General features: G+C 58.3%; 1 protein-coding gene across 1 annotated transcript in view; it reads left to right on the plus strand.

Moving 5' to 3' along the window:
* Window positions 1–1,295: 1,295 nt before the first annotated feature.
* Window positions 1,296–12,731, plus strand: part of colgalt1a (collagen beta(1-O)galactosyltransferase 1a) — a 61,062-nt gene continuing 49,626 nt past the window's right edge. Inside the window, 2 exon segments of the mRNA XM_072491203.1 lie at window positions 1,296–1,451; window positions 1,453–1,580. Of these exon segments, the coding sequence (XP_072347304.1) occupies window positions 1,335–1,451; window positions 1,453–1,580 (245 nt within the window). The 5' untranslated portion in view covers window positions 1,296–1,334.

Raw genomic sequence — 12,731 nt, forward strand, 5'->3', positions numbered from 1 at the left:
CCTCCCCTCCTCAGCCCCCTCCCCTCCCCTCCTCAGCCCCCTCCCCCTCCCCCTCCTCAGCCCCCTCCCCCTCCCCTCCTCAGCCCCCTCCCCCTCCCCTCCTCAGCCCCCCTCCCCCTCCCCTCCTCAGCCCCCTCCCCCTCCCCTCCTCAGCCCCCTCCCCTCCCCTCCTCAGCCCCCCTCCCCCTCCCCTCCTCAGCCCCTCCCTCCCTCAGCCCTCCCCCTCCCTCCTCAGCCCCTCCCCCTCCCCCTCCTCAGCCCCCTCCCCCTCCCCTCCTCAGCCCCCTCCCCTCCCCTCCTCAGCCCCCTCCCCTCCTCAGCCCCCTCCCTCCTCAGCCCCCTCCCCTCCTCAGCCCCCTCCCCTCCTCAGCCCCCTCCCCCTCCTCAGCCCCCTCCCCCTCCCTCCTCAGCCCCCTCCCCCTCCCCTCCTCAGCCCCCTCCCCCTCCCCTCCTCAGCCCCCTCCCCCTCCCCTCCTCAGCCCCCTCCCCCTCCCCTCCTCAGCCCCCTCCCCTCCTCAGCCCCCTCCCCCTCCTCAGCCCCCTCCCCCTCCCCCTCCTCAGCCCCCTCCCCCTCCCCTCCTCAGCCCCCTCCCCCTCCCCCTCCTCAGCCCCCTCCCCCTCCCCCTCCTCAGCCCCCTCCCCTCCCCCTCCTCAGCCCCCTCCCCCTCCCAGCCCCCTCCCCCTCCCCCTCCCCTCCTCAGCCCCCTCCCCCTCCCCTCCTCAGCCCCCTCTCCCTCCCCTCCTCAGCCCCCTCCCCCTCCCCTCCTCAGCCCCCTCCCCTCCTCAGCCCCCTCCCCTCCTCAGCCCCCTCCCCTCCTCAGCCCCCCTCCCCCTCCCCCTCCTCAGCCCCCTCCCCCTCCCCCTCCCCCCTCCCCCTCCCCCTCCTCAGCCCCCTCCCCTCCTCAGCCCCCTCCCCCTCCCCCTCCTCAGCCCCCTCCCCCTCCTCAGCCCCCTCCCCCTCCTCAGCCCCCTCCCCCCTCCCCCTCCTCAGCCCCCTCCCCCTCCTCAGCCCCCTCCCCCTCCCCTCCTCAGCCCCCTCCCCCTCCCCTCCTCAGCCCCCTCCCCCTCCCCTCCTCAGCCCCCTCCCCTCCTCAGCCCCCCTCCCCCTCCCCCTCCTCAGCCCCTCCCCCTCCTCAGCCCCCTCCCCCCTCTCAGCCCCCTCCCCCTCCCCCTCCTCAGCCCCCCTCCCCCTCCCCCTCCTCAGCCCCCTCCCCCTCCTCAGCCCCCTCCCCTTCCCCCTCCTCAGCCCCCTCCCCTCCTCAGCCCCCTCCCCCTCCCCCTCCCCCTCGCCCCAGTCCCCTCCCCGCTGCCGCGCTCTCCCTGCCGGCCCCGCCATGCTGTGTGAGCCGCTCTGCCGCCGCCGCCCCCGGGCCGCCCCGCTGCTCCTGGCCGCGCTGCTCTGGGCGCTCGGCCGCCGCGCCGCCGCCTATTTCCCGGAGGAGCGCTGGGCCGAAGGAGTCGCCGCTGCTCCGGCCCCGCGTCCAGATCAGCCTGACCGCCCGCAACAGCCAACACGGACTGCCCGCCTTCCTGGGCCGCCTGGAGCGGCTCCGGTACCCCAAAGACAGGCTGAGTGTGTGGTAAGGACCGGGGGGGGAGTGAGGGGAATGGGGGGGGGGGGAGTGAGGGGAATGGGGGGGGGGGGGGGAGTGAGGGGAATGGGGGGGGGGGGGGGGAGTGAGGGGAATGGGGGGGGGAGAGTGAGGGGAATGGGGGGGGGGGGGAGAGTGAGGGGAATGGGGGGGGGGGGAGAGTGAGGGGAATGGGGGGGGGGGGGGAGAGTGAGGGGAATGGGGGGGGGGGGAGAGAGAGGGGAATGGGGGGGGGGGGGAGAGAGAGGGGAATGGGGGGGGGGAGAGAGAGGGGAATGGGGGGGGGAGTGTGAGGGGAATGGGGGGGGGGGGAGTGTGAGGGGAATGGGGGGGGGGGAGTGTGAGGGGAATGGGGGGGGGGGAGTGTGAGGGGAATGGGGGGGGGAGAGTGAGGGGAATGGGGGGGGGAGAGTGAGGGGAATGGGGGGGGGAGAGTGAGGGAATGGGGGGGGGGAGAGTGAGGGGAATGGGGGGGGGGAGAGTGAGGGGAATGGGGGGGGGGAGAGTGAGGGGAATGGGGGGGGGGAGAGTGAGGGGAATGGGGGGGGGGAGAGTGAGGGGAATGGGGGGGGGGAGAGTGAGGGGAATGGGGGGGGGAGAGTGAGGGGAATGGGGGGGGGGAGAGTGAGGGGAATGGGGGGGGGGAAGAGTGAGGGGAATGGGGGGGGGGGGAAGAGTGAGGGGAATGGGGGGGGGGGAAGAGTGTGAGGGGAATGGGGGGGGGGGAAGAGTGTGAGGGGAATGGGGGGGGGGGAAGAGTGTGAGGGGAATGGGGGGGGGGAGTGTGAGGGGAATGGGGGGGGGGAGTGTGAGGGGAATGGGGGGGGGGGAGAGTGAGGGGAATGGGGGGGAGAGTGAGGGGAATGGGGGGGGAGAGTGAGGGGAATGGGGGGGGGAGAGTGAGGGGAATGGGGGGGGGAGAGTGAGGGGAATGGGGGGGGAGAGTGAGGGGAATGGGGGGGGGGAGAGTGAGGGGAATGGGGGGGGGGAGAGTGAGGGGAATGGGGGGGGGGAGAGTGAGGGGAATGGGGGGGGGGGAGAGTGAGGGGAATGGGGGGGGGGAGAGTGAGGGGAATGGGGGGGGGGAGAGTGAGGGGAATGGGGGGGGGGAGAGTGAGGGGAATGGGGGGGGGGAGAGTGAGGGGAATGGGGGGGGGGGGAGAGTGAGGGGAATGGGGGGGGAGAGTGAGGGGAATGGGGGGGGAGAGTGAGGGGAATGGGGGGGGGAGAGAGGGGAATGGGGGGGGGGAGAGTGAGGGGAATGGGGGGGGGGAGAGTGAGGGGAATGGGGGGGGAGAGAGTGAGGGGAATGGGGGGAGAGTGTGAGGGGAATGGGGGGAGAGTGAGGGGAATGGGGGGGGGAGTGAGGGGAATGGGGGGGAGAGAGTGAGGGGAATGGGGGGAGAGTGTGAGGGGAATGGGGGGAGAGTGTGAGGGGAATGGGGGGGGAGAGTGAGGGGAATGGGGGGGGGAGAGTGTGGGGGGGAGAGTGAGTGAGGGGAATGGGGGGAGAGAGTGAGGGGAATGGGGGGGGGGAGAGTGAGGGGAGTGAGGGGGGGGAGAGTGAGGGGAATGGGGGGGGGAGAGTGAGGGGAATGGGGGGGGGAGAGTGAGGGGAATGGGGGGGGAGAGAGGGGAATGGGGGGGGGAGAGTGAGGGGAATGGGGGGGGGAGAGTGAGGGGAATGGGGGGGAGAGAGTGAGGGGAATGGGGGGAGAGTGTGAGGGGAATGGGGGAGAGTGAGGGGAATGGGGGGGGAGTGAGGGGAATGGGGGGGGAGAGAGTGAGGGGAATGGGGGGAGAGTGTGAGGGGAATGGGGGGAGAGTGTGAGGGGAATGGGGGGGAGAGTGAGGGGAATGGGGGGGGGAGAGTGAGGGGGGGGGAGAGTGAGTGAGGGGAATGGGGGGGAGAGAGTGAGGGGAATGGGGGGGGGGGGAGAGTGAGGGGAGTGAGGGGGGGGGAGAGTGAGGGGAATGGGGGGGGGGAGAGTGAGGGGAATGGGGGGGAGAGAGTGAGGGGAATGGGGGGAGAGTGTGAGGGGAATGGGGGGAGAGTGAGGGGAATGGGGGGGGGAGTGAGGGGAATGGGGGGGGAGAGAGTGAGGGGAATGGGGGGAGAGTGTGAGGGGAATGGGGGGAGAGTGTGAGGGGAATGGGGGGGGAGAGTGAGGGGAATGGGGGGGGGAGAGTGTGGGGGGGAGAGTGAGTGAGGGGAATGGGGGGGAGAGAGTGAGGGGAATGGGGGGGGGGGAGAGTGAGGGGAGTGAGGGGGGGGGAGAGTGAGGGGAATGGGGGGGGGGAGAGTGAGGGGAATGGGGGGGGAGAGTGAGGGGAATGGGGGGGAGAGAGGGGAATGGGGGGGGGAGAGTGAGGGGAATGGGGGGGGGAGAGTGAGGGGAATGGGGGGGAGAGAGTGAGGGGAATGGGGGGAGAGTGTGAGGGGAATGGGGGAGAGTGAGGGGAATGGGGGGGGAGTGAGGGGAATGGGGGGGGAGAGAGTGAGGGGAATGGGGGGAGAGTGTGAGGGGAATGGGGGGAGAGTGTGAGGGGAATGGGGGGGGAGAGTGAGGGGAATGGGGGGGGGAGAGTGAGGGGGGGGAGAGTGAGTGAGGGGAATGGGGGGGAGAGAGTGAGGGGAATGGGGGGGGGAGAGTGAGGGGGGGGGAGAGTGAGGGAATGGGGGGGGGGGAGAGTGAGGGGAATGGGGGGGGAGAGTGAGGGGAATGGGGGGGGAGAGAGGGGAATGGGGGGGGAGAGTGAGGGGAATGGGGGGGAGAGAGTGAGGGGAATGGGGGGAGAGTGTGAGGGGAATGGGGGGAGAGTGAGGGGAATGGGGGGGGGAGTGAGGGGAATGGGGGGGGAGAGAGTGAGGGGAATGGGGGGAGAGTGTGAGGGGAATGGGGGGAGAGTGTGAGGGGAATGGGGGGGAGAGTGAGGGGAATGGGGGGGGGGGAGAGTGAGGGGGGGGAGAGTGAGTGAGGGGAATGGGGGGGAGAGAGTGAGGGGAGTGAGGGGGGGAGAGTGAGGGGAGTGAGGGGGGAGAGTGAGGGGAATGGGGGGGGGAGAGTGTGAGGGGAATGGGGGGAGAGAGGGGAATGGGGGGGAGAGTGAGGGGAATGGGGGGGGAGAGTGTGAGGGGAATGGGGGGGGGAGAGAGTGAGGGGAATGGGGGGGGGAGAGAGTGAGGGGAATGGGGGGGGAAGAGTGAGGGGAATGGGGGAGAGTGAGGGGAATGGGGGGGGGAATGTGAGGGGAGAGTGAGGGGAATGGGGGGGGGGAAGAGTGAGGGGAATGGGGGGGGCGAAGAGTGAGGGGAATGGGGGAGAGTGAGGGGAATGGGGAGAAAGCGAGGAGAATGGGAGAAAGCGAGGAGGAGGGGCATGGGGGAAAGAGGATGGGAGAGAAATGGAATGGGAGAGAAGTAGAGAGAAAGGAAAAGAGGAAAGTGGATGGGACAGGAGAGAAAGACAGAATAGAAGATTGTTTCGAAGGCGGCATGTATCAGTGGAGGGAGTGAGGGGCGCTGGTAAAGAGTGGCTTTGTGGAATGGATAGAGGAATGACCTGGTCATGGGGAGGAGCAAGCTTGGAGAGTGGGCACTTGGGCAGAGGAATTTGGGAGGGAGAAAGGGAGTCAGAGAGAGATAGCGGGGTGGCAGTTTGGATGAAGGAAGAGAGATAGACGTGGTGGTTAAATTAAAGTTGGATAAAGAATGAACGGACGAAGAGGAAAGAGGAGTTTGGGTGGTGTCGGAAGGCGCAGGGTAAGAGGGACAGAACAGTGATTGAACAGTTCATTTTATGTATATTGGGGGATTTCTGTATTATATCTTGCAAGTTCAAATGGAGTAATATGGATGGAAGAATGCTGTTGTTTAGTTCAAGAAATAGCTTACATGGGATTTACCCAATTGTTCCAAAAAATATTTTTACTTTACATTTTTACACAACAGTCACAACACTCCCGTCAGGCCTGACGCCCCAAATATTGCCTCCTAGGGGACTCGGCTCCAATTCCATCGGCAGAACCTCGGACATGGTGCTAAAAAATATAACCCCCAATATGCCCCCGACTTCGGGCAGGACCAGAACATATGGACATGGTTGGGCAGGCCCCTGTGGGGCAAAGCAACGAGGCAGGCCTCCCGTGAACCACCACAACCAGTGCGGGAATTGAACCAATCTGCACCATTCTCTCGCCATCGAACCAAGTAACAGGACCCCGTTCCACAGCCAGAGTATCCTTGCCTCCGCCCCCCCTCCATTTTCTCATCGACGCACCTCCCTTTGACAACATAATCCACTGACATGGCTTTCCTCATAGAACATCACAGCGCAGTACAGGCCCTTCGGCCCTCCATGTTGCGCCGACCTGTGAAACCACTCTAAAGCCCATCTACACTATTCCCTTATCGTCCATATGTCTATCCAATGACCATTTGAATGTCCTTAGTGTTGGCGACTCCATTCCCCTACACGTGTCTGCGACGACACCCAATCCTTTATTTGGTCAGCAGCTCTTTCAACCCATTACTGCCCCTCTTGTTGTGTGACAGCTTCTCTCATTCCCACTCTGGCATTGTCCATTTGCAGTGACCCTCATAAGAGTTAGGTGCAAGAGTAGGCCATTCCACCTCCCCAGCCTGCTCTGCCAAGATCATGGCTGATCCGATTCTAGCCTCAACATCCATTTTCCAGTCTGCAAAAACCTTTTTTTTTTTGTTTTGTTTTATCTATTTCTCTGTAGTCATCTTACATGTAAATAAATCCAACTGGGAATGTGAACCTGAAGTTCATGAGCTTATGCTTGCCTATCGTTTTTAAAAATATTTTTTATTCTCCTTTTTCACATTTTCTCCCAGATTTACACCCACCAACAACAAACAATAATCAGTAACAAATATGTCAATCCCCATATCAATAACAACGATCCCATCCTCCCACCAAACCCCAAACATTAGCCCGCATGTTCACATAAACAAATGACAAAAAGGAATCAGGAATCACCCATAGTCACCATTAACACACACCGCCCCCCTCCCCCCAACCCTCCCACCCACACCCCCCCAACTAATGTTCGATGTTATCCAGTTCTTGAAAGTGCATGATGAATAATGCCCATGAATTGTAGAACCCCTCCATCCTTCCCCTCAGTTCAAACTTAACCTTCTCAAGAGTCAAGAATTCCAACAGATCCCCCCGCCACACCAGGGCACAGGGTGGAGAGACTGCTCCCCCCCCCCCCCCCCCCCCCCCCCAACGTTCACACACATCTTCCGTTCCTTCAAAGAATCGGCTCATCCTCGCCCTCGTGAGGTGTGCTCTGTATACCACCTTCAGCTGTATCAGCCCCAACCTCGCGCACGAGGTGGAGGCATTCACTCTCCGGAGCACCTCACACCAGAACCCCTCCTCCATATCCTCTCCCAACTCTTCCTCCCACTTTGCTTTGATCCCTTCCAATGGTGCCTTCTCCTCTTCCAAAATAGCTCCGTAAACCGCCGACACTACCCCCTTCTCCAGTCCCCCTGTCGTCAGCACCTCCTCCAGCAATGTGGAGGCCGGCTCCCCCGGGAAGCTCTGTATCTCCTTTCTGGCAAAATCTCGAACCTGCATGTATCTAAATATTTCCCCCTGCTCCAGCCCATACTTCGCTTCCAGCTCCTTCAGCCCTGCAAACCGACCCCTAAGAAACAAATCTTTTAGTGTCTTAATCCCCTTCTCCCATTTCCAAAAATTTCCATCCCACCTCCCTGGCTCAAATCTGTGGTTCCCCCGAATCGGTATTTCCCTTGACCCTGCCCCCAACCCAAAGTGTTGGCGAAACTGCCTCCAAATTCTCAATGAAGCTATTATTATCGGAAACCCTGAATACTTCCCCGGGGCTATCGGGAGCGGCGCTGTTGCTAGTGCTTTCAATCCCAACCTCCTGCACCAACTCTCCTCCATTCTGACCCACTGGGAATCAACTCCTGTGACCCAGCTCCGCACCTTCTCCACATTCGCCGCCCAGTAGTAATACATCAGGTTCGGAAGACCCAAACCCCCTGCCTGCCTGCCTTCCCCTCTATAGCAGCACCTTTCTAACTCTGGCCACCTTCCCTCCCCAAAGTAATCCTTCCCTCAATCTCTCCTTAAAAAAAGCCTTTGGCAGGAAAATCGGCAGGCATTGAAAAATATACAGAAATCGCTGCAACGCGTTCATTTTAACCGCCTGTACCCGACCCGCCAGTGACAGAGGGAGACCATCCCACCTTGCCAGATCAGCTTTCACTCGCCCCACCAAACTAGAAATGTTGTACCTGCGGAGCGCCCCCCCCCCCCCCACTCCCAGGCAACCTGCACCCCCAGGTAATGCTTGCCTATCTTTTAACGTGGGGAGCATTTTGATGATATCGTGGTACAAAGGGTAATAATAATTTGTTCCGTGGTGAAGTGTCTCAAAGTGTGCATCAGGAAAGATTCAAGTTTCACTTCAGAGGAGTCTTTTATGCTGGCTGTTTACATTTTTGTTACTGGTTTGAAATACTCTGCGCAGGCCCAAACATGCCTAGCGCGCCCGAGGCTAGGCTTTGTTTCGAAAATGTGGATTTCACAGTAAAAGAGCCCGTGTACTAAATGAGAGCAGATCAACCATGATCTTATTAAGTGTCAAGGTGTTGAACGGCCTCGCTCCTGCACCTTGTTCATAAGTTGGTGTGAGCTCAAAATGCCCATTGTACAGGAGATTCGACAAAGCAACGCTGAGCGCCATATAACAAGGCAGTTTGTTCGGTGAAGTTTCTCGACTAGCAAGCTGTCTGTGAATCGAACAGGCGGATGGTTTTGAAATTGAGACAGCCAAGGATGTTCCACTGTGACTAGTAGCTGTCAAATTCTTTATCCCGGGTGCGGGGGGGGCATCTACGTTCTACAAGGCTGCTAAGCGGCCCTTTTAATAAAACCTGAAAGGTTAGCCAGACTCTTGTATCATGGGTAAACTAAATAATAATCTTTATTGTCACAAGTTTGGCTTACATTAACACCGCAATGAAGTTACTGTGAAAAGCCCCTAGTTGCCACACTCTGGCGCCTGTTCGGGTACACACGGAGAATGCAGAATGACCAAATTACCTAACAGCACAGCCCGTATTTCGGGACTTGTAGGTGGAAACCGGAGCACCCGGAGGAAACCCACGCAGGCACGGGGAGAACGTGCAGACTCCACACAGACAGTGACCCAAGCCAGAATCGAACCTGGGACCCTGGAGCTGTGAAGGCACAGTGCTAACCACTGTGCCACCTGTCAGCGCACTGAAGGAGATTTGCAGAGCTAACCCACCTAGACTGGTAAAGCAAAAGGTGGGTTACAGGAAGATACAGACGCGATGGTCAAATGGGCAGAGAAGTGGATGATGGAATTTAACCCTGAAAAGTGTGAGGTGTTACATTTTGGAAGGAATAATTTGACAAAGAAATATTCAATGAATGGCCTGACACTGGGAAGTTCCGAGGAACAAAGGGACCTTGGCGTGTTTGTCCATAGACCTCTGAAGGCAGAAGGGCTGGTTAATAGGGTGGTGAAAAAGACAGATGGGACACTTCTTTATCAATCGAGGCACAGATTACACAAGCAGGGAGGTCATGTTGGAGTTGTATCGAACCTTGGTGAGGTCACAGCTGGAGCACTGTGTGCGTTTCTGGTCGCCACATTACAGGAAGGATGTGATTGCACTGGAGGGGGTGCAGAGGAGATTCACCCGGATGTTGCCTGGGATGGAACATTCAAGTAATGACGCGAGGTTGGATAGGCTTGGGTTGTTTTCGCTGGAGCAGAGAAGAATGAGGGGGGGCGACTTGATCGAGGTGGACAAGATTATGAGGGGCGTGGGCAGGGAGCAGCTGTTCCCCTTAGTTGGAGGATCAGTTACGAGGGGGCCACAAGCTCAAGGTGAGGGGCGGGGGATTTGAGGAAAAGCCTTTTTACCCAGACGGTGAGGGTCTGGAACGCACGGCCTGGGAGGGGGGTAGAGGCGGGTTGCCTCACATCCTTTTAAAGGTACCTGGATGAGTATTGGGCATGTCATAACATTCAAGGCTCTGGGCCAAATGTTGGCAAATGTGGATTAGGTAGGCGGGTCAGGTGTTTTTCATGCGGCGGGCGGTACTGACTTGATAGGCCGAAGGGCCTTTTCTGCACTGTATTTGTCTGTGACTGTGTGCTAAAGACTGTTAAATCTTTATCATCTGCCTGTATTTCTTTGGCAGCTTCGGTTGCCTAGCATTGCTTTTGCAATGCTTCTGTAGTATTGCGACTTCCCACAATTAGATGTTGCGCTTCAGGAACTAATTGGGATAATAAAGCATCTTAAACTGATAGTTAAATCATGTGGCATTAGCTGGGCAGCTAAATGAAGTCTATGTGAATCCCCTACATTCCTTGTTGTGCCGAGAATAATTGGTTCGTTGCTTCATCGTCCCACTGGTGCAATTGAGTTGTGTAAATCTGTTTATTTGTGGGCTGGAGCCATGGAAGCTTCCAGATTGTTGTTAAAACTCGGTGCGATCAATTGTACTTATGTAGTGTCTTCAATGTCGTGAAACCACAAGGCTCCAACAGGAGTCAAACAAGGCTGAGCTGGGTATGGGAATATTAGCAGTCATGACCAGCGAGCATGACCAACGAGAGAGGTTTTAAGGAGCATCTTACTTGCAGAATACTGCGAGGCCTGGGTAGAGTGGACATGGAGAGGATGTTTCCACTTATAGGAGAAACTAGAACCAGAGGGTACGGCCTCAGCCTGAGGGGACGATCCTTTAAGACTGAGATGAGAAGGAATTTCTTCAGGCCCCTCCTGCTCCTCGTAGGTCCGTGTCTGCACTCTTCCACTCCTGTACACTTCAGATTTTAATCACCCCACCGGTGGCAGCCCTTTTTTTTTTTTACGAAACGGGCTCTCTGAGCTCTGGAATTCCCTCCCTATACCTCTGCACCTCGCTCCTCACCTTTGCTGAGGTGCAGCTTACAGTACGTTTCTTTGAGCATGCTTTTTGTCACGTTGGCCGAACATGCCCTCGCATGGCTCGGCCTCAGAAGTTCTCGGACTGTGCCTCCCTGATGTGCCTCGGGACGTTTACGGGAAAGATGTGGGCGGCGGGGCGACACGGTGGTTAGCACCGCTGCCTCACGGCGCCGAGGACCCGGGTTCAATCCCGGCCCCGGGCCACTGTCCGTGTGGAGTTTGCACATTCTCCCCGTGTCTGCGTGGGTCTCGCCCCCACAACCCAAAACAATGTGCAGGGTAGGTGGAGTGGCCATGCTAAAGTGCCCCTTAATTGGAAAATAAAATGAATCGGGTACTCTAAATTTAAAAAAAAAACTACAGGAAAGACGCTATATAAATGCCGGCGGCTGTTGCAGAAGTTCCAGACTCCCGGTGCCAATTGCCTGATCCAGGTGTTTGCTGTGTGTGACATGGCGCAGTGTTAATAGTTGGGACTGTACTGTATGTGAAATGGAAAGAGGTTTATGGCGCACCTTTCACTAGGCATCCCATAACACTTCACAGCCATTTAACATTTGTCGAAGTGCGTTGACTGTTGTATTGTAGGAAACTTGGCAGCCATGAAACACGCCGGAAGGTTCTACGCACAAAAAAAATACAAGGGAGAATGGCCAAGGGCAGCACGGTGGCGCAGTGGTTAGCACTGCTGCCTCACGGCGCCGAGGTCCCAGGTTCGATCCCGGCTCTGGGTCACTGTCCATGTGGAGTTTGCACGTTCTTCCCGTGTTTGCGTGGGTTTCGCCCCCACAACCCAAAGATGTGCAGGGGAGGTGGATTGGCCGCGCTAAATTGCCCCTGAATTGGAAAAAATGAATTGGGCACTCTTAAATTTATTTTTAAAAAGTGAGACTGGCCAGGTTCTCAATTTTGGTGATGCTGGCTGAGGGATAAATATTGGCCCGGGTCACCATGGAGATATCAAAAGCTGCTACTTGAACCCACAGCCTTGTGGCTTGCAGGCCAGGGAGCTGCCGGCAATTGCGATTGTCATTCCAAATCTGATGTACTATACCAAGTGACTCGGCGCATGTGAGGGCAAACAAGTCTGGGAGCGAGGGGATGTGTTGCGTGGAAAAAGCCATATTTTTCAATCGCCTGTGTTTTTCTGCTCTCTCTCTCTCTCGCCTGCCTGCTGCATTCCACTTCAAAGGGAGCCCAGAGTACAGAAGATCGAATAAAGGGACTGGGAGCTTCTCCCGTAAGGCAAGGCTTGTAGACAACTTGTCAGAAGCTCAAAGGGGGTTGCAGTCAAAATGACTTTGGTCCTGGCTGCACAAGCTTTTTTTAATTCAGAAAGAAGTCCCAAGTTAGCAATGGCCTTGAATTAGTTTGGCACTGAGTTACAGTAACAGTCGCTCACGTGTTCAGACAGGTTCGAGCCGCACCATGGCTTGTGAAATCAACGGGGGCCCCCGGTTTAGGTGGAATCTCTCCCTCGCGGAGATTAGATTTGGAAGAGTGACACCTGATCCGAAATGGCGCTGTCGAATTTACTTCTGCCGAATGCCATTAACTCATTGGGTGCCAGGACCGGCCGAACATGGACAACAAACCGATACGCAGCCACTTGTTTGTGATGTCGTTGTCACTCGGAAGAACGGCACCCAGAGCTTTATACGCCGGGGAAGAGTTGAAATTGACAGCGGTTAAGAAGTGTGGGGGTGGGGGAAACGGGCTGGAAGGAGGGTTGTTTAAAGCTGGAACGGTAAGCTAACAGGTCTTTGTTTGGCAGTTTTAAGACCGGGGCTAATGCAATTGGTGATTGTGATGCTTTGGCAAATAGCCTCTCAGGCACCTGGAAAATCGGAGCATTCGGCCCATCGAGCCTGTTCCACTGTTCAAGTGTGATTGTGGCTAATTCTCTGTCTCAACGCTAGGCTCCCGTGCTCTCCATAATGTGTCTAGAAATCTTATCTACTTCCTCCTTAAAGTTATCCAGTGACAGGGCAGCGTAGTGGTGAGCAGGGCTGCCTCACGGCGCCGACGACCCGGGTTCGATCCCGGCCCCGGGTCACTGTCCGTGTGGAGTTAGCACATTCCCCCCGTGTCTGCGTGGGTCTCATCCCCACAACCCAAAGATGTGCCGTGCTAAAATT

The sequence above is a fragment of the Scyliorhinus torazame genome, chromosome 27 (genome assembly GCF_047496885.1).
Source record: "Scyliorhinus torazame isolate Kashiwa2021f chromosome 27, sScyTor2.1, whole genome shotgun sequence".
NCBI lineage: Eukaryota > Metazoa > Chordata > Chondrichthyes > Carcharhiniformes > Scyliorhinidae > Scyliorhinus > Scyliorhinus torazame.